General features: G+C 35.4%; 1 protein-coding gene across 13 annotated transcripts in view; it reads right to left on the bottom strand.

Annotated features, from left to right (window-relative positions):
- Window positions 1-22619, bottom strand: part of FRYL (FRY like transcription coactivator) — a 158986-nt gene that overhangs the window by 74564 nt on the left and 61803 nt on the right. For all 13 annotated transcript variants that reach the window (XM_039699154.1, XM_039699155.1, XM_039699153.1 and 10 more), the window contains 10 exons: window positions 20593-20792; window positions 14201-14254; window positions 10286-10425; window positions 9727-9823; window positions 9097-9176; window positions 8514-8594; window positions 7883-8051; window positions 6964-7056; window positions 3053-3151; window positions 1520-1621 (listed from right to left, as the gene is read on the bottom strand). In XM_039699154.1, the coding sequence (XP_039555088.1) occupies window positions 1520-1621; window positions 3053-3151; window positions 6964-7056; window positions 7883-8051; window positions 8514-8594; window positions 9097-9176; window positions 9727-9823; window positions 10286-10425; window positions 14201-14254; window positions 20593-20712 (1035 nt within the window). In that variant the 5' untranslated portion in view covers window positions 20713-20792. The remainder of the gene's footprint in view (window positions 1-1519; window positions 1622-3052; window positions 3152-6963; window positions 7057-7882; window positions 8052-8513; window positions 8595-9096; window positions 9177-9726; window positions 9824-10285; window positions 10426-14200; window positions 14255-20592; window positions 20793-22619) is intronic.

Genomic DNA, 22619 nt, shown 5'->3' with positions numbered 1-22619 from the left:
TACATATTTAAATAACTCCAAATAAAATAATTTTAGTCATTAGAAAATCAGGAAATAAAATGAGGGAGGGAAAATCTGTAATACTAAACTGCTGTGAAATTCAGATTTATAAATTAATGAGATTACTTATTACACAGTGCATGCATTTAATTAGCTTCAGAAACAAAGGAACATATTAATTCATAAGACACATCAGGACAGTGGGGGTGTATTTTTCAAGATTAAGCTCAACAAAGTTTCTGAACAAGGTAGGCACCCAAAACACTTGATAGTATTTGGTGTGCCGAATTAAACCAAGCTATAAAATATCCTAAAGGACTCATTGATGGCATAGCATCATAATGCTGCAAATTCTGAATTGCAGAAATTCGTATTTGGAATTTCTGCTGAATAGAGCCTTACAGTAAAAGTGTTAAGCTGTTAGTGGTTAACAAATCTAAGTAAAATATAAAATGCATGCTCAGCAAATACCAGTTAAACTCACTGGTATTCATAGTTTTAATACATCCATTACCAGCAATGGACATTATGCCAGAAAAAGGCAACTCCTAGACTGTAAGGAGATTTTTAAAAGCTTTAAAAACAAAAGCACAAGCAGCCTCCATAAGCAAAATAAACCACAAAACAAAAATCAAGGCAAATATTGCAAAAGAACTGCAATGTTAGATGAAAAATATACAGAACCCAACAAGCAACAGAAAGGTGTGAAGGATGTTGTAAGAACAAAATGACCCAAAACAATCCAAGCAGCTAAACCAGTTTCCTTTTGACTTCATGCTGGTTTACATATTTTACAAATAAGCTTCATAACTGTCAGAGCTAACCAGAATCAGTGTTGTGAAGGAGGATCAAAGAATCAATTAACATGATCAAAATCAATACATTAGGCAAAATCATGAATTAAGTTAATCACAATCAAATAAAGAACATGTATGATAACTACAAGAAAGTGACTGATTTGTATCTTGATGTCCTTATCAACCAATTGATGGTTACAATGATATCAACAGAAGGCACAAGTTAAAGGGACACTGTAACTGGTTGTTTTTAATTTCTATCACAGGCTGTAGATATAACATCTTTTCTGGTCTCACAGTTTTTTTTCTATCCCTCCAATAAGAGAGCCAAGAGATAGAAAGTTTGTATTTCCTATACATTCTACTTAGAAGAGCAGACAAGTCATTTATTTTTGCACATATAATTTGCACATAAAGAAATACAGTTTGTGTTTTCTCTGGCACTAATAGCCCTTATTAGCAGATACTTCTGCAGATTTTACTCAATAAAAATGATAATCCCCAAAGGGATGACACTTCCAAAATGATAAAGCATCACAAAAACTTAGTACAAAGTTTAATAAAGAGACTTGAAACATTTAATTTCTTTTTAGAAAAATATTTCAGTGTCCTTTTAAACAGCCAAATATTATTCATTGTTTATTTGGCACAAGAATGCTGAGAACATATTGTAATAAATGCTAGTGATTTGCAACAGTTCCTTAATTAGAAAGGATTCTTACCTTCAGATGTGACAAACAGTTCTGCAGGAAAACGTGCCAGTTATTTAAAAAAAACTGTTTCTGACTGACACACAACAGGCAGGTGATCAATGGATACAAAGCCTATGAGCAGGGGGAAAAAGAATTGATCAAATTGCTCTTTTCAGACCTCCTAAGTGCAGTACATTGAGAATGAGACACAGTGTGTTGCTGCCTCTCACTCTCACAGTTTTGGCACTGCATGGCAGCCTCTCCCCTACCCTGGAACACTCGTGCCAGGCACCCTGCCCTGGGTAAGTCCTGAGCATGGTGAGAGCTCAAGAGGTCACACTGGGGCAGTGGCACCAAGGTGAAGCTCATCGCCCAGCAAGGCCTGATCTCAAAGAAGGACTGAGAGCAGTCTGACCCTCCATACATTGTTCAGGCTTTCCCTGCCACCACAAGACTCAATTCATGTAGTTCTATGCTGGGCAGGTGAACTGCCTCCAAGAATATTCAGGAAAAGCTTCCACTCAGTAAAAACTCAGACAGACTTCAAATTGTCAGAAATGCTACTTCTACCCAAGATTTACTTTTAGTGAGGAATGAACCACAATATATTTTATTTAAATCTGTGCATATGCAGAGTATTATTTAGCTTTGCTTTGGTAAGGTAAGATTTGTTTAAGTACCACGTACTTTTAACACATAATGGTGATTAGTACCAAATCTGACTGCAGCTTTTCTTGTTATGAAGCAAAACTAAAGGATGAGTAGGTAAATAGTACTCTTGATACAATGTTTCTAACTTCATAAATAAAATGACATTTTGACTACTACTATCAACCACTTTATGTTATTCTTACATAAGGAGTTTAACCAATACAATGATATGTGTATATGTGATATATACAATGATATTTTGTATATGTGCAGAATACTAGAAAGTAAAGTTCGTCCATAACGTGAAAGTGAGAATAAAACATTTTAAATTCACTTCCATTTACTGAATGTGCCTGAAATGCAAAAATTAGCTCTACATTTTCAGCAAAGTGAAGTGAATAGACTTGAAACATGGCTGCCATAGTCATCAAAAATAACCAAATACTGCAAAAATAAGATATATTTTAAAAATATTGGAAAAAGAAAAAGAAGGTGTCTGAAGAGAGGAGAGAACCAGGCAGAGCAGGGCTATTAAGAGGGTGCTATTTTACTGAAAAAGTCTTGTCTGACATTTGCATCTTTTAATTAACCCTAATTTAAATATATTCAGACTCCCTGAATGCCAATTTTTTACTAAAAAGACATTAGGTTAAACAACTCTGCTAAAACCCACTAAAAAAATCAAAACCAAGCACTGATTTCAAGACAATCTCACATATGAGATAAGAGCATATATCTGCACAAAGAAACAAAGCAAAATTAGAACAAATGCACATACACTGTGGGAATTTAATTATTCTGAGATGTTAAGATTTAAATTAATATGGCTTGATAAGCTTTTCCTCATATAGTGTACTAGCTTAAGAGCCTAAGATGAGCAAAATGGAAAGTTGAAATATTTCTTTAAAATACCAGCGAGTGCTTCTTTCTTGAACTCAATTCAAAGGTAGTCTGATAAAGCATCTCCACAAAATTTTTCAAACATGGCACATTCACTTCATTTTTAACAGCCTATTAAAAAAAAAAAAAATTAATTGGCTTAAAAATTTACACAGAAGGCAATTCAAATACACATTAAGATGTCTATGAATTCAAAACCATCCAAAAGTTAAATTCCACATTAGGAAGGTATTTGAGTGTATTTATCTGAAATATAAACAGAAGCATAAGAAATCATGCCGTAGACTACAACCATATGGTTAAAATTAACAATTAAAGCAAACATTCAAAAAACTCCACCCCAACAGAACAACCCACTAAAATAAACTGGTTTAGGGATGTGTTCTTTATTCCATACTTAAAGAATGAAATGTATTTGATACCTAACTAACCTAGCTAACAAATAAAAACTACACTAAAGATTTTCATATGCATATTTATATATATTTAAAAATTAGTATCTTTAACTTTCACAGCTCCCCTCTTAACTACTCCTTTTTTCTTCTTTGTTTTAATACTGAAAAATGGAAAGTTAAGAAATAATCCACAGGATTACCAGTCAACCAATCATGCAAGTTGTCTTTGCTCAGCTTTCAGAATTAATGAAACACACATGGAGCTCTACACCCCTCTGACCCGCTCTGTTCTTGCACATAGAATACGTTTCCTTCCACAACCCAGGCAGCTGCCAATTTCTTTACTGAGACTTCTGCAAGGCTCTTAGGCTTCTCTCTCATACTTAAAGAATGAAATGTATTTGATACCTAACTAACCTAGCTAACAAATAAAAACTACACTAAAGATTTTCATATGCATATTTATATATATTTAAAAATTAGTATCTTTAACTTTCACAGCTCCCCTCTTAACTACTCCTTTTTTCTTCTTTGTTTTAATACTGAAAAATGGAAAGTTAAGAAATAATCCACAGGATTACCAGTCAACCAATCATGCAAGTTGTCTTTGCTCAGCTTTCAGAATTAATGAAACACACATGGAGCTCTACACCCCTCTGACCCGCTCTGTTCTTGCACATAGAATACGTTTCCTTCCACAACCCAGGCAGCTGCCAATTTCTTTACTGAGACTTCTACAAGGATGCTCAGGATGATCTATTAAAACACTATTCTCAACCTACTGTTTTAAGCTATTTCTGCTTTATTTATCAAATTGAGGGGTGGGATGTTGGAGACTGAAATGGCTTTTTTGGAAGAGGTCCTTTGTACATATAATTTCCTTACAACATAAGATAACTTTTGTTATCTTTGTTATTTATAGTTATTAATATTACATAAACATTATATCTACTAACACTACATTTAAAAAAGCATGTCCATCTTGCTAAGAACACTCCAAAACCTTCATGATGTAGAAGCACAAAAATAGCATGTATCTGTGTAACATGTACAGATATACAAATAAAGGACTGAGAAAGTAGTTATTATTTAAATCACTTCCTATGTAACAAATTATTTATGTTTTGCTATTCTTAGGCTATAGGTTGATTAGTACTCTGCTAGCTCCACATGAGAAATCAGTCAAGTGCTGTCACCACAGCATTGTTGCTTTGGAATATAACCTTAGGCTTTCAGAGCAGCCCTAACTTCACTGCTATAAAATATGCTGTGATTCATCATACCTGCAGGGTCCAAATCAGGTCAGGTTTCTTAAAATGCCTGAATGACTAAGCAAGAAAATGACAGTAAAGAACTCTCAATGCTGAAACCCACAGCTTCCTCACTTGGGCAATTTTCTGTATCCAAGATACAGAAAAATCTACATTCAATTCCTTCAGCTGCATCAAAAATATTCAAACTTGCATCTCACATCTTCCCAGAGAATGACTAACCTGCTCAACTGCACCTCAGCCTGGGAGTGAGCTCTGGTTTCTATGTAAGAAGCTCCATTTGTATGAAATGATTAGAGACTCAGTGAGTCAGAAGGAAAGATCAAGCCTCCCTCCCCAGCTGTCTGAAGCTGATTCAGGCTGTGCTTGCAGGAAGGGATCACACAGCACCACAAGTGCTCTGCACAGCCCGTGTTTGTGCCTCCGCCCTTGCCAGAGGGCAGTCCCACCTCCCAAATGCTGTTTCTTCCTCCTTATTTCAAGGGCAGTTTTCACCATGTTTATGATTCTGCAAACTAATATTTGCATTTACCTAAATGCTAAATAGTTTCACTTGGTACTCCCACTCCAACTGCCAAGTAACTATGGAATTCAATATGACAAAATGCGTTCACTCTTTAATAGGAAAGAAAATCTTATACTCTTCTCTAGAAGAGCGTAAGCACGCCTGAGTAAGATCAAAACTTCTTCCCATAAGCAGTTACTACCAGAAGCACCTCTTTCTAGTTGTCTTATGAAAAAATATTGTCTGCTTGGTAATTTAAAACCCCCAAACCCCCAAGAATACCAAACCTAACCAGCAAGCCAACAAAAAGCAAACAAAAAAACTCAAACAAACACACAAAAAACCCAAAACAACCACAAAAACAAACAAACAAACCAACCAAAACCAAAAACAAACCCCTGCCTCAAAAAACCAGGACTGAGAACACAGAAAGGAAAGAAGCATTTGCCCAGGACAAGGTAAACCATTTAAAAGATTATGAACTCAGAGATAGTTATCTTTCTTTTCCTATGATCTTGCTCAGATGGGACACCTACCAAGCGTGCTACTCTTTGTAGATCCAATCCTACAAAACAAGATCTACATGTCCCAGTTTTCCATTTATAGTAAGCTATAAATTCCATTTATAGATTCCTATAATCTATGTGGAAAGACAGAGCCACAACCAGCCACTTTTAGGGACTGCATGCCAAACACAGTGTGGCCTGACATCTGCCAATACAACTAGCATTTTAAAGAGCAATCCTAGAAAGCATCAATCTACTATGATGAAATGAACTGAGCTTGTGGTAAATGGTCAACTGGAATTATACTCAGGTGCCATAATGTTTTCTTGACCTGTTGAACAAGCTTCACAAAATGAAGCAAAGCAGCCTGGGAGGAAAGAGAGCCTCTCTTGACTGAAACATTCTCACAAGCAGCATTACAGGCACAGTACATCCAACACTGGGATGATAATGAGGTTTTTATTTAATTATCCAAAACCTACATTCTTCCTTCCTGCATAAGAGTTCACACTCTCCTTATGAGACTGTAAAATTGTTACACATCTTGGCTTATTACAGAAAGAACTTAAACGGTTTCAGCTAATAAAGAAAAGTCAACTAGACCCTTGAGCAAACAAATATTAAACCAAGGAAATTTCAAATTTTTAGAGTACATATAAAATTACACAATGCTCTGGTAATAAAGGTGTCCAGAAAACAGACAATTTTTAGAAGTTCTGAAAAAGCTTTGGCAACTAGCTAACACACAAGCCAACCTATTTCCCTTTAAGACTGTGAAGGTGCTTGTAATCTATGTAACAGTCACAGAATGGTTTGTGTTGGAGGGGACCATAAAGATAATCTAGCTCTAACTTCCCTCTCTGCTGTGGGCAGGGACACCTTTCACTAGACCAGGTTGCTCAGAGCCGCATCCAACCTGGCACTGAACACTTGCAGGGATGGGGCATCCACAACTTCTCTGGGCAACCTGTTCCAGTGCCTCACCACCCTCCCAGCAAAGAATTTCTTCCTAAAATCTAATCTAATCCTATCCTACTTCAGTTTATAGCCATTCTGCCTTGAAATATCACTACATGCCCTCGTAAGAAGTCCCTTTTCAGCCTCCTTGTAAGCCCTCCTTAGGTACTAGATGTCCTTCTGAATCTATAAAAATGTAATATTTTGAGGATTAATTGAAGAATTTTAATAATGAGAGCCCAATTGAAAGTGGGAGGAACAGTGTGGCAGGGGGGAATAAAATACTTACAGCAGCCACAGGTATGAGAATTTCCACAAACAAACCGGCAAGTGCATGTTTTATATCTTTATCTTTTACTTCCAGGAAGTACTGAGCACACTCCTTAGTAAGAAAACATTAGAAAAATATTTAGAAAAGAGAATACAAAAATAACTATGCCATAAAAACCACTAGCAGTCTAACATTAGTTGCCTGTTTTAATTTAAAACAGGTAATGTGTTTGAGTTACTTTTATATTCCTTAGCAGTATCAACTTCACAAAACATAAGAAACTTCAAAACCTATTTACCCAGTATTACACCTCAATTAACTGAAAGGAGAATATTTGTATTACCAGATAACTATTTACTTTTTACTCAGAAGATGAAGAGTACTCAGAATACAAAAGAATATAAATACGCACATTTTCCCTCAGATCATTTTGAAGCTTAAAAAATTGTAATGCTTACATCTAATTAAAATTATTGGAAAATTATATTTTAATACTAATTTTTATTTTCAAAGTATTTTGATGCAAAGAAAATTAACTAAATATTCCATACACAATAAATTATCCATAGTGAAGTGTTTTTAAAGAAAAGTATGTCTTGACATCTCATCTTAAAAAAAATATATAAAGCAATTATTTTTCTTTAATACACTGTTTTCATAAAGACAAAATTATTTGATTGCTATCCATTTTCAATCAGTCTTAAATTCATATATTACAGGTTTGCCACATTACTAAGGCAATTGTGAAAGGCTTCTCCTGATGAGAGGTCCTTACAAACTGCAAATCACACCTCTGAGAAATTAGGAACTGAACAGAAAAGGATGAAGGATGGCACACAAGTAGAGGGAGTGACTGATCACATCAAGTGACATCGTAGCTTCATGACTTAAGCATTTAAAATTATACTCATTACAGTTTTTTGTAGCATTTGTTTACCTGCATGAACTGAAATGATGCTTCAAAATCCTCCACAGGATACATCTTTACTCGAAAAAACTTCATTCCCATAATCAAACTGATGATACTCTGTACTACGTGAGGACTCTGTTCTTTTTGCCGCAGCTCCTTTAATTCAGTGACAAACTTCTTCCTAACAGCTTGAAACCTGAACAAGGAATACAGATAGCAATTATTTGCATTCTTAGTTACTTTTGTATGAAGTCTATAATTTTGAACCATTTTCTTTAGTCTGTAACAATATCAGTAGCTACTGTATGAGAAATGCAAGGGAGGTGAACCCTGTACTTCAAATCTAGGCATTTACGAGTGCCTACGATGATCAGCACATTTGAATATACCAGTGAAGTAAACAACAGTTGACTGGCACAGGGACTCCTCTCCCTGCCCCTACAAGCTGACTGCAAAGCAATTGTGCTAAAGATTATTTCTTGATTTGTTAAATTTTTTTTGTGCTGGAACATGAGACAGACACAACACACTACACCTGACTGCATTTGACACTTACAGGATTATCTACTCGGGACATGAATAAATTCTGCTATATCAAATAGTCTTTAAGTCTACATTGGTCTGTCTCTAAACACAGAGAGTCAGAAACTGAACTTACTTTGATTGAGCAAGAACCCCTGTCACTTCTGCATATAAGTCTGCAATAATATGCACATTCCCAGTGTTGGTTCCTGAATACCTAAAGAGAAAAAAAAACAAAAACAAAAAAAACCAAACAATAAAGGGAAAAAAACTCATTAAGTACAACTTTGCTCTTCTAATCCCCAAGCAAGTTTTCAATTACAAACAAAAAATTTGTCCCCTAGCAGGCAAAATTATTACCATAAAAACAATTAAATTCAAACATGAAATGAATGGGTGACATTTAAAGTAATGTAGTTTCATTTTTTATTTCAAAAGAAACATATTCTGGATAGAAGTTTTACTGTATTTATCCAAACTCAGATTTTTCTTACTGCATCTGAAGATGCAAATCATTCTGTATATGCTAAGCAAAATAAGTGTTACACTGAACACAGCCATGTTCTTTCAAGATGTTTTCAATTTAAAGACATTGACTCGTGTTCATTCACACTGGTATTATCACCAACATGTTACATGTGAGGCAAAGGAGAGCAACCACAACAAAGAATCACAGGCTGGTAATACAAAATATTTTAAAGCACACAAGTGAAACTTACCCTTCCTTATGTTTAAAGTGCTTAAAAGCCAAGTTTAGAACTTCATGTACTAAAGGATCTGGCACTGGATGAACAGGTATCTGAAAGGCACATATCACTTACATGTATGTAGCACCTATACATACATGCATGTATGAAGCAAATAAACAGTTCTGTGAGATGCCCTGGAGAAATGTCTCCCACCAGTGTCCAAGGACACATCCTTTGCTGGCATATATCAAGCTAATTCTGCAATATACAACATTTACACAAACTACATTGGCATTCTTAGCCAAATAAAGGTAATTCTGAAATGACATTTTAACCTCATTATCCAACAATTTCAACCTGTATTTCAAGAACATTTAAGCTGACAAAGGGTACTGAACTGAAATTAAATGTTATTTTTTACAGTTCTGCTTTTTGCAGTACATCAGCAGCTTTCCAAGACACATGAACTGAGATAATGCAGGCATGCAAAGAAAAGGCAGGAAAGGCCAAAGGCTTTATGTAACTGAGAGTATAATTACAGCCTGCATATGCTCATCATAGATATGTTCTAGCTTTTTAAATAAAAAATTAAAGGAGATTATCAAAACCAACATTACAAGCAAAATATTAAAATTAATTTGCCGAAGGAAAAGATCTTACCTGTTTTAGAACCTCTATTAAAACTAAACAAAAAATGAAATCTACAGCTAAGTCCCTCCTTTCAAGTAGATAATCTCTTTCACGTTGTTGGTCATCCCTAAAATAAGAAATCAAGAATACAGCTATCAGACACAACAGTGAACACAAACATTGCAGTGACAATTACTGCATTGTTTTTCATGTAATCACTGTTGCAGATGTATATAAAATGGATAGGTGGAAAGACATGGGGGTTTGGCACAGTACTGACATCATGCCCTCTACTCCTGAAAGGACCTGACAATAAAAAAGGGACAAACTAGCTTAAAATTATCTTGAAGTATCCAACTTCCTTCTGTATATCCACGCCAAAATCATTAAGTCCCTTCATGTATATCATCTACACAAGTTAAATACACTACCTTAAAGAAGTCTGTGGTTTTTCTACACAACTTTTTCTACACAAATTTGGGTAAGGACAAATCCAAATACAACATACTTGTCACAGAAGTACAAAGCACACATTTTCTTATGAGAAAGCACACAAAAATCAAACAGACTTCTGCAAGGAAATTCTTACCCCTTTGATTTTGTGCTTGACCGAGGTCTATACTCATAAGATTCATCTTCTGTTCCATTTTGGCGCCTGTACCAGTCAAACAAGGTGCGTAGTAAGGAGGGGAGACAGTGCTCTGCTACTGAGCTCATAGAGCTTATCAACTGAAAGAATAAGGAAAATACTTTAGCTTGATACAGCAATGAAAATCCTGGAGTTTAATAATTCTTTCAAATTGTTTTTTAATGTTAAAAACCATGTATCATATAACTTCACAAAGTGGCAACTTAATATTCATTTTCATCTACACCAATTGCTGTAAATATTACACAACAAGTCCATTATTGTAACAAATTAAAGTGTTCCATAATCCACAGGGATCACAACATAACAAATTTATAGACACAAAATGTGTATAAAATCATTGAGAAAACAGCAGAGGTTTTTAGGATGTCCCTGAATGTTGCTGTACATATGTCTGAAGTATCCCTTCATGTCACAAATGACAAGAGCCAACCCTCCTAAACTGAAGTTTATAACTTAAAAAAACCTGGTTCTTTGGTTATTATATAAACAAAAATAAGAGCCTTTTAGATATCCTACATTGCCTTTAATATCTTTGACTGGTCTGGGTCTTAAGCTATATTTACTTGTAGAATAACTCCCCTATCTTCTGCTTTCTTTCAGAAAATCTGCGTAAGTAGTAAACTCATCTGTGCAACAGATGTGGCAATAGAAACCATTATAGAAGGAAGACTTTAAGACATTATTAAACTTAAATTATCTAGGCTTCCTTTAACTAAAAACTTTTTGGAAAGGAGAAAAATGACTGAAGACAGTGAAATGCCATAATAAACTTGTTTCCATGAGGCAGCAGGGAGCAAGTCCATTCCCTAAACATAGGTTGGAATGGGAGACTACCATGTTGCTCACTGATGCCATGTGGCCATAATAAACTTGTTTCCATGAGGCAGCAGGGAGCAAGTCCATTCCCTAAACACAGGCTGGAATGGGAGACTTACCATGTTGCTCACTGATGCCATGTATTACTTACCTCTAGGATCTTTCAAATAAGGTTTTAACAGAAGCCATGCTCATGCTGTAACTTACCTATTATTCACTATTCCAGATGACAATATAATTATGCCATTACATGTTCTGATATAATATTAATGAAGTTATTTCTTTTTCCTCATTTGTAGCATCTTGCATTTTTAGGTTTGTGGAAGGGATGGGAACAAGTTAACCACAGTAAAACCTCAGAAGGACCTCTTTTAATCTACTGAATACATTATTCAGCTTGTTAATTAGTCAGTTATTCAAGTCACAAGAATTAAACAGTGCTCTGAACTGATGGCTTTATTAGCAGAAGAAAAAGAAGCAAGCTGCATTTTAAGTTTTAATAAACATTTTCCTCAGGTTTTCCTGCAAGTTTACACAGTTTATCACTACTAATACCATTCATAAGTGTTCGTAAAAGTAGTTAGTCGATTTACATTGGCTTCTAGAGAAACAAGGATGTATCACACACATTCAAAAATGTCACTGGTAAAATGCTAAACCCAGAAACTACCGGCATAATAAAGCATTTTCCTCTTGAAAATAAAAAGGTTTACTATACTGAGTGGATACTAAATTCAAAATCATCTTATATTAGAAAAAAATTGTTATATAGAAGATATATTTCTTACACTAGAAAACTTTTATTTTAGCATTACATTATGCCTAGGTTGAAAGCAGCAATCCAAAGTGCTCCTGTAATACCCAGGAGGACAGGGCTGCATAGATATGACCTTCAGTTCCTCAGTTCTGAGGAACTCCAGTTCCTCAGAATGAAACAGCAAATCCTGCTCAAGTCTCAAAGGCTGTAACAAATTGCTAATTGCTTCACATAACATATCCAATGGCACAGTGAGAGATAAAAAGAGAGAAGCAAAATTAAAGTAAGATGCTAGAGCACAAATTCCAGCTTTGGCCAAAATCCTGATTCAGAAAACATTGCTCAAGTTGTTCCTAATCATGAACAAGCCTGAACCTCACATACATCTGCTTTCAGTCACTGAGAAGGTCAACACAGGTTTCTGTGTGATCATAAAATTTTGGTGTCTTAGGACAAGAGTAGGAAATTGCCAAGTATGTTTCCTACAACCAACAAAAAAAGAAAAACACAAGCTATTTCAGTTTCAAGCTGTACAAGCAAAAATATTTTAAGAAATGCAATATATGCTCTATAAAAAACTCCTGTCTGGTAGCTTCCTGATGTGCTAGGAATGAGAAAGGGAAAGCTCTGCTACTAAAATGCTAACATTTTTAACAGCTCGTAAGTGTGTCAACATACAAATTTCCTTCTCCTTTCCCAAAATTTCACCTCTTTCAACTGAATTTATATTAGTGTTCCAATTAAGAAATCAAATGATAAACAGAAGATTTCTGCTGTTTGAAAATTAAAAGCTATTGATTTTTCAAACTTCTTTTAACAGCAGCCCTCTTGGTCTGGTTATGTTTCTAATAAAAATTTCTTATAATCCCATTAAATGCTATTTTACTTTTTCATTAGAGGAATACGCAACACTACATGCCTTCCTCCTCCATCCCTCTTCTCAACACTTACTGAGATGAGAGAACAAGTCTTAACTAGATACCACCTTAGTCACACTCAGGGCCCTCTTGTGTTCTCTTTATTCACAAAGTACAACACTTACTAGCTCAGACCCTATTATCAGCACACGTAAAGCCACTTTTTAGACTCAGATTCCTGGCTCCATAAAGACCTCTGGGTAAAAAAGGTTGGCCCAGCAACAGCTCTAGCTTCTCTGCTGGATGCTGTGGCTGTGACCTCTGGATCCTCCTCATTCCCACACGTTTTTAATCTGTAATCTTCTGCACTGCTGGAGAATTGTTCTTAACAAGGGTTTTATACATCGAGCAATGAACAGAGAGAGAGAGAATCTTAATTTCTTTTGCCAAACAATGTGCAAAATTCCCTAACAAAGTTCATAACCCCAACCATTCGGGTCTGTCTGAGGCAGTTGCATTGAAGTTCAGATCTCAACTTCAAAGCAGATTACAAATAACAAAAGAACAAAATAAGAACTCACACGCATATATATACAGACACAATCAAATTTTTAAAAAAACAAAACCAAAAACAAACAAACCTGTATTTTCAGGAAAAACTAGTTTCTTCCTATATTATCAAATTTTAAGTTACATGTTTAATTTTTTATTTCTCTTCACTCAGCCTGTTTTTAGAACCTCTCTGTAGACAGAAGACTAAGCTTTATATAGAAGATGCTATTCAGGAACAGTCAAGAACAGGAACAGGCAATTCCTCTGAATGCTGCCTCTCCACTGCAAGGAAGTGCTTATGAGACATAAACATGCCTACACTATTGAAGAATTAGAAATACAGACAATATATATGAATAAACTGAGCAGGGAGTCTTTCCAGACACAGTTCACTGAGAGTAAGTGAAATGGAATTACCTAGCAGTCTATCTATATTCTCAGCAAAGGACAAAGTAACACTTCAGTAACACTTTGACTCTACCCTGCACCTTCTGCCATAGAATCAAAAAGCACTCAGTAAAAGCCATGTTACTGAAATAAAATTAGTACTATTTGTTTATAAAAACAGAACCCCAAACATTCAAACAAGTGATGTAGAAATAAACGAAGACTTTTTGTCCTCTAGTGTATTTCAGCATCTTTCTTCCACCAGTTTTCACTGCCATCTTCAAATAATTACCTATTCTAATAGTTTATTACTATCATATTCTACAATGGAAAATAAGGTCTAACTAACATTCAGAATCTAAATCTTCTGACACAGATTCAGATGTGAATGTTCTAAGTTACTGCAACAGTGGAATCACTATTCTGCAAAAGCAATGCCCACCTTAATCCAATAAAAGTTGCCTTCAATTATATGTCTCCTACCTGATCAAACTGAAGATCTTCACCTCTTTGAAGAGATCTGGACAAGAGCTTTTCCTGTACAATAAATAAAAAGAAACATACATTTCACAATGTCATTGACTATTGTCAAAGATAGATTCCTTCTTTCCAGTTATATTACAGAACAAAGAAATAACTTTTAATATAAATATTCACATTCTTTTTAGATAGAAATATTTCTGGAGATGTGATATATACCCCCAAAAATTAATTCAGTAGCTAAACAATAATAACATTAAAGACTGACAAACAGAGATGTCAAGAGGCCAAATGGGGACCAGCTGGTAGTGGGTGTCAAGCGTAACTTGAAGGGAAAGCCATTCCCATCTCAATTAACAAGTGTATTCATGTTCATACATAGCAATTATTCTAAGTTACAATAATGATTTTTAAAATGTCTTCACAAAGGCAGAGACAAGTGTTCAATGCATGTCCAATCTGTTCTTCCCTGAACTGCAGTGAAACAGCTAGAAGATCAACTCCAGTAAAAGGAGAATGTGAATAATCACTTGCTTTAACTTGAAGTAACTGTAAGTAACAACAACAACAAAAAAGCAATATTACTAGAATTTTACTTATTACAATATACATTGCTACCAGTACCATATGACGTACTGCTCTGTTAAAAGCAAAATTAAACTATATTCTTGACAAAATAATTTAGTGAGGATTAAAGCATTATGGAAATAAAACATTTACAAACTCTTATAGTAAACAGTAATTCTTACTCGTCACTGTGTAGAGTACAAAATTATACACTTACAAGAAATACAAAATACAAGTTTTATGCCTTGCTCAGGTACCAAGTAAAAAAAAGGGGGGGGGAAGAAAAGAATAAAGAAATAAAAAGAAGAAAAAAGAAAAAAAAGAAAGAATACTGACTCTTGTAGACTGGCTCTGAGGGTCACTGATTTACAGCAACCCAAGTGCCACAGTAAGAGCTTTAAGAGCACATTGCAAAGCAGTAACATATATAAAGATCTGCTGAGCATTTCCTCTTATTAAAAAAAAAAAATTAAATTATCCTTCACTTGATAATATGAGTCCAAAATGTTATCTTTCACAAGGAAAGTAAAAATGTACCTGAAGAGTTAATAGTTCACATTAGATTGCGGTAAGCAAACAGGGAAGTTTTATGGAGCCAGGTAAGTCAAGTAGTTAACTTGCCTGTTTGGCATGTAAAAGGTGTGAGCAATACTGATAGCCAGGTCTGCTCTCAACAGGCTGTATCCCAGCACAAAGTAACTCAGTAGTTTAGTACGAGACAACACCCAGGCTGTCAGGCTGCTGACAAAAACTGAGAAAGTCAACATTGCTTGGTGATTAACACTTGCAGGGCTGCAAGAGACAGCCTGTATGTTCAACAGATAAAAATTCATGCTGCACGTCCCAAATCCATGGCTTGAACTGGCAACTTATTTTTTCTTGTCCTAATTGTAATCTTGAAAATACAGCACAGTTTCTGGCATTTTCTCCTGTAAGTACAGCTGTATTTGGTGTTAAAAAGAATGCAGTATCTGGCAACTATTACAGGCTCTGAAAACTTGAATTCAACACTGCCCAGGCAAAAAGCACTTGCCCACTCTGAAAGTATAATATGAAATAATATAGATGCCAATGCACAAATAATTTTCACTTTCCATAATCCAAAGAAATGCACTTAATTATCTAGGAAAATACTACCATTTATGTCACTTCCAGTATGCCCAAATTAAAAAATATTTTAAGAAATGGGTCTCTAGGTAAATGCATTGAATATTCTGAAAAAGTTCTATTTTTTAATCAACTGATGTAAAAGTTAATGTTCTTTCATTGTCTATTCAAAAGCAAAGGAGGAAAGGTTTCACTTTCTTGATTCTTTCAAATTCATGCAATTTTACATGTTAAATCTGTTCAAAACACTGTTATGAGAATTGGTATTTTGAAGCATATACTAAAAGCTCCAGAGAACACTTGCCAAGGCAAACTTCTTTTAGCTAGCAAGCCTCCTCCTTTTTTTTCTTTACACAAAAATGCCTGCTATAGATGAATTCTTGTTATCTGTATTATGCTTTCAGATAAACTGCACAGTACTTGCTAGCTTATCTATAAAGCAGAAATACAAGAAATTTTCCACTCTATAAAAACATTGTATCACGTTAAATGAGAAAAAGTAGAAAAGTATTTCCTTATAAGATGGAAAAGTGACTTTCCTGTAAGAAGATGGGAAAAGTCAAGCTCCTTAAGTCTCCTTAGGATGCAACATCCCAACAAACCATGTTTCCACCATACTAGAAAACTATTATACAGGTGAAGAAACCTTGTGTTCACTATACCCATTGCATGTGTCTAAACCTGAAAATTGCTAAAGAAAAGAATGACAAATCAAAGAGAAGTGAAATAATCTGTGAGTCTTTGCACAAAGAAGTTGAAATCCATGTCAATAAGAGAGCAAATTAGTTCTGAAAGTTTAGCTTCCCTCCCATAACCCATACTAATTTAGATACTTCTGTATATCAAATGTTTAAGATTTTAAGGTCAGAAAGAATGAAAACCATACTAGTTCATAACCAACTCTATTATGTTTCCTCAGCACTAAGGATCTTAACTGTTAAAAGGTAAATACACTGTAGAGTTAATGTAACACTGACCAAACAAACCTGACATAACCAAATAATACTCTTGAACCCAACCACAGGTTTATCGAGGCCTTTGAATTATTTGGCTTTAAAATGTAGTTTCTTTAAATGTTTTCTTCTACCTCTGCTTTGTCATGGCTCCAGTCATCTCACATGATTTAAAAATATCTATTCAACAGCATAAAGTAAAGGTCTGGAAACTCTAACTGAATTAATAATTTAAGATTTATTTTCCTGGCTTCCTGAAGTTCAGAGAGAGATGAAAATAAAGGTCTACATTTATCTTTTACAAGTGAAACAAAAAAAAACCCCAAAACACTATTGCATTAAGCAAAGAGCAGTTTGCATCCATTGTGTAAAGAGAAATGTCAACATATGGCAAGCAGCAGGGATCAGGATGTGCATGTGCTGTGCAAACAACTGCACCCATGGAAAAAGGTACCACCCGTTGGCCCCTCCCCAGCATTCCCTGGCACCATCCTCTGGTGGCCAGCACACCTCAGCAGGGTGGCTCAGGTGGCACAGCCAACCAGAGTGCTTCTGGCTGTGCTCCAAGCTGCAGGAAGAAACCAGACAAGGGATGCTGCCTTGCCTCCTGCAGCCCGAGGCCGGGCAGTGCATCCTTGCCCCAGGGGCAAGCAGAGTACTGTGCTGAATTTTACTTCAGACAAACTTTTGAAAGCACCTGGGCAAGACTTGCAAAAGTGCACAGTGCTAGTCTGAGCCATGTGTAGTGTTTCCACAACAGAATAAAATTGCTTGTGTTGGGAACAGGCTTAAATACTCTTGCTAGTTGTGACTTCAACGTGAGACAACTACAATTTAGGTTAGCAGCTTATCAACTTAGTGGCACCATGTTAAACTCTCCTCAAATTCTAACCTTCCATATTTACACAGAGCTTGACAAAATGCAAAATAATTGAGTCTATTGCTAATCTTTTTAACTGGTATGGTTTATGTCACATTTGGGGAAGGTTGGTGTCATTCCTCAGTGTCATCCTTCTCAGCTGAGAAGGAGTATTTTATGCTACAAGACTACTCTTGGGCTTTTTTTTTCTTTAAAACTATATACTGCTCCAAAAGATTTAGCACAGCTGGCAAAAAAAAAGTGCTTTTATTTCATTTATTCACTAAAAGGATGATCTCCCTTCCTGTCATTACACTTGCTGCTTTCATGTAATCATTTATTTTAAGAATTTGCTATTTGCTGATAAACTCTGCCTGTAACTTTGAAAATGCTGAGGTATTACAATTTTGCAAGCAGAGAACTCTTAATTAAATTAGTGAGAACAAATAAGGTAAAAATCACAGCCAGTGAAACCATTCAGTTAATTTTTGAAATCACAAGTCAGTTACTTTTAAATGTAATCCATACATTTAGCAAAAACAATACTACACCTCACCTACAGATGCTGTCTTGATCTGCAGTGACTTTTTTAAAATTTATATTTTAATTAATTTTTGCTCCCCTACTGTCATGTTCAAGTTTTAAAAACTGTCTAGTTCCTAATTTTTATTGGTCTGGCTTTAAATTCTCTCAAACAGCTTCACGCAACAGCCTAGATTCACTAAAGATTTATGTAACTCTATATATATTCTTCATACTTTTTTTTGCAGCCAAGTCATTCCACAAAATCAAATTACATTAAAATAATAAAGGGCTTTCCACTCTTCCATTAAAGCCTTTTATCCAATCACAATCAGTGCTTTGCTGGTGCTCTTCCAGCCTTTTTATCTTTTTTTTTTTAATTTCATACACTAGAACTGAATGTTCAGTACTTAAATTCTGCATACAGAAATAAAGCTGCTTCAATACTTCAGTATTTCCTTTCAGTGGGACATTAAAGGGTTCTCTTCTACCTCTTTATGTTATACAGGCTCAGGTTGTTTCACTTTTCCACAGCTTTTGGCACCTCTCTTAATTTGCTGGTTTTCTATACAGTACTTCTCACCCACCAATATAAAATAAAGAAAGCTTGCTGTACATATAAATTACATTTGATTCCATTAAAATACATTTTGTTTAAAGGAATTCAGCTTAGCAAATGAACCCAGATAAAACTGTTTAAAACCTTTATAGAGGACTACTTAAGTAACATTTGTAATTTCTTACTTTATGCTAAAGAATTTCAGACACACTGTGTACACATAAAATACTGACTTCAGATTCTTATCAGTAAAAAAATCTTGACTAAGGTAGTCTTCATGCAATCACCATAAAACCTCACCAGGCAACAGAGTTGGGAATCACTCTTGTGTGAAAAGCAAATTATTTAATTAGTTTCATGGGGTTTCTAATTTTTAATCTGGTGAGATGTTTCAATTTTGTATGATTAACAGATTTAAAAACATGTGTTTAATTAACAGTCAACAGCATGGTAAGGAGACACAACCTGGGTTGATGACAGAGGATTTATTTCAGCTGGTCTACGGAAAGTTTTGCAGCACAAGTGAACTGCAGGACTATTATATTTGCCTTGCTCCCATTATTCTGGTTAGATTTGACTCCCAAACTAGCTGTGTCTGCAGGAAAAGCCCTCTTCAGCCCAACTCAGCTCCAGGCAGTCTGTCCCCCTGGCCAAGCACTACCGTCCCTGTCTGGATGATGGATGGAAATGGGGCTGGAGAAGCAGCACTTGGCACACAGATGGACAGAGGAGCTACCAGCCTTTCCTGCCACAGCATCACTGCCACTACAGCTCTCCTCTCATTTTCAGCCAGGTACCCTTCATCACTTATGTGCCCCTTTTGCTACCAAGTTTTTGTGCTTTCTTATATAAACCCCTCCTGTATACATTATGTTTTTGGATGTCTAAAAACAAACAGACAAGTTATATTTAAGTTGCAAACTTGCCTGGTGCATACAGACATATAAATAAAGAATAGCTATAAAGAAAATTTTCAGTTTCCTCAGCCTTTTTTCTACTAATGGTTGTAGTTGAAGATGATTCCATAATCCACAAAACAGTTTTAGGCCTGCTTTTGTGTTCTTTTGGACTGCTTCCTAAGAAAACTTTTTCCTGAAGTTTCAAAATTGGGGGTCAAATGCTCACGTATGTATGTTTTGCACATGAATACTTCAGCAAGCAGCAGCTGCCAGCAGAAGCTTTCTGTGAGTTGGCCTTCTGCTAGCCACAGCACCACACCCAGTGAATTTCTAGGTTAAGAAAAAAAAAAAGTTGGTTTTGTTTGTCGTGGTTTTGAGTTTTTTTGTTTTGGGTTTGTTTTTTTCCCCAGAAATTTCCAAATTAAAACAAAACCATTTATTTCAAGACCACAAAGTCTGGATCACCAATGGAATTGTGCCTTTTTGTTTAATCTGCAATATATGCAGACTACTATATTATTCCAGGTGTTAGTATCATTACTTCAGAAAACAAACCAAATGCATCTTTTCTTGAAAGGATATTGCCCAAGTATTACTTGAAAGAAACACTGACAGGAAACACACTTCACAGTACTAATGAAGGAACATTTTTTGTTGTTCCTATTTCCTTTTGTAACTCCACAGACCTTAGCAATACACTACGAGGTCTTGTTTCCAGTAACTACCAGTAGACAGTTTTGACATGAGTCAATAAAACAAATCAGGTAGCAATCCTGTTTGCAGAAGCTTACTTATTCCTCAAGTAATCTCTTTGAAAAGTCAACAATATCTGGGAGTGCTTTTTTCAGTAACCATACATATGATAAATCAGCCTATTTCAGGAAATACAAGACCGTTTTGAGAGGTACTATGGAAAAAAAAGGACTTACCAAAGGTTCAGCCATTACAAGTTCAATTTTCTTTTCAGCTTGAACAGCAAATTCAGCAAAGAGGCTTTTGATGACATACTCGCCCGGTTTCACATCTGGGTCAATAGTAATGTTAGACATGATGATGCCTCTCTTCTCCCAGGTGGAAACAACACTTGGAGAAACTCTACGTTTATTTACTCTGCTGGCTGGTGTGGAGGCTAAAGGTAAAAAAACAAGAAAAACACAGAGCTATAAGGCAGAGCTTCTAAACGTGGTGCCAGTCACTTTATATTTTCCCATTTATCATACACTTACTTTCACACAGTAAATTCTCTAAAAGAGAAGGAAACAACTAACCGTAACATACAACAAGAATTTGTTTTAGTTAGGTCGGTATTTTTACTCTTAAGTTGCACAAGAGTCTACAATGTAGGTCACTTCTGTTGCCAATAAAATGCTCTACAATGACCATGATTAACATATAGTACCTTCAGTTCAAGTATGACTAAAACCCAGAAGGTTGAATGGAAAGGGTTATCTCCTTATATTATGAGAAGCATTGCTTGATTCCATTTTATAGATCACCCATTAAGTTCATGTTTCTATTTGGTGTCCAAATACCTCCAAGATAATTTTTTCCTTGGCACTTTTTGTCAGTAAACTGATTTTCCTAACAAGAATGCAAACCCTTTTTAGACATGTCATGCTAACTGATCTTCTAGTCTCACATTAAAAACTTGTTCCTTGTAAGAAATAGTTATTAATCAATACAAATACCACTGTATATATCAGTCTCATTTTCTAAGAATTAATGGTTTTTGCTTTTATACCAAAACTGTCACATACAAACTTCATATCTAGTTATCCACCTTTATTTTTTTTTTATCCCTAAGCATTCCAAAACATCTGTTTATTGAGAAAGCTGCTAGCAATGTGAACTGCAGTACTGAAAATAATGTTTCAGAACTCACACACAGAGGCTGAATACACAAAACAATCATGGCAGATAATTACAATTCTTGTCTTGCACACTATATATCAAAATAACTGTTGACACCTCTTAATAATGACCCAAATGTACCAAAGGAGGTCTGATATTTCCCTAGTGTATTCCATGACTGCAGATGTCATTTTTCAATTGCTATTAGGAATTGATATTAACAATTCTTATCTATTTATATTAAGGTTTTATTTTCCTAAGGCAGTCATGCAGGGAGTGTAGTTCCCATCTGTTTTATTCTGCTACATTTCGTGATGTGTTTAGGTAAGCTTTTTTAAGGCTTTCTGCAGGTAAATTGAGAGGAGACACATTTGGTTTATTTTGCTGAATCTGAAAATTTTTTTACAATCTCAGTTTTCACATGTGCAAACCCTGTAAGCTAAATATTATCCACAACATTTTCTCAAATGTTTTTTTCAACTAATTTATGAAAAAACATGAGACCAAACGTTGGTACATCACATCTTTTCAGGATAAGTATTGGCCATTTATTTTATCTTCTATCAATTCAGAAAGTTACATTTTACATAATATAACATGGACTCCCACAAATTCCATTGAAATTTATCATTTATCAAATGCATTAGTGAAGTGAGAAATTCTGCAGGAGTGAAAACTGAATGCCCCCAACTACCTTAGCTTCTAATCCAAAAGGAACATTACCTTGCATAAGATTGTGAGTACTACACGACTTGTTTTTAATCTCTATGCTACTGTACAAACTTGCTGTTTAGCTGCAGAAATGCATATTTTTTCCTGTTACATAAAACAGGAAATAAACATAAATTGCAGAATCCTTTCTTTGAGGTTGGAAAGACTTGCACAAGGTCACAAAACTGAGTTCCTGGGCCAGAACAACAGGCACACTGCATATGTCATAAAACACTTCTAAACATCCTCTAGCACTTCAATCCAGCACTTTGATCTCAGTATCAGAGGCACTAAAAGACAGAGAGGAGCTTGTCCCACACAGCCAGGGACAATGGGATATCACAGACACTGCCATGATCTAGATCCCTATGGCAGAAGCTCACTACATGTAAGT

Source organism: Passer montanus, unplaced genomic scaffold (assembly GCF_014805655.1).
Source record: "Passer montanus isolate IOZ18808 unplaced genomic scaffold, ASM1480565v1 scaffold13, whole genome shotgun sequence".
In the NCBI taxonomy this organism is placed as follows: Eukaryota; Metazoa; Chordata; class Aves; order Passeriformes; family Passeridae; genus Passer; species Passer montanus.
Note: the sequence above shows the minus strand (reverse complement) of the source record. Positions and strands in the feature narration are given on the sequence as shown.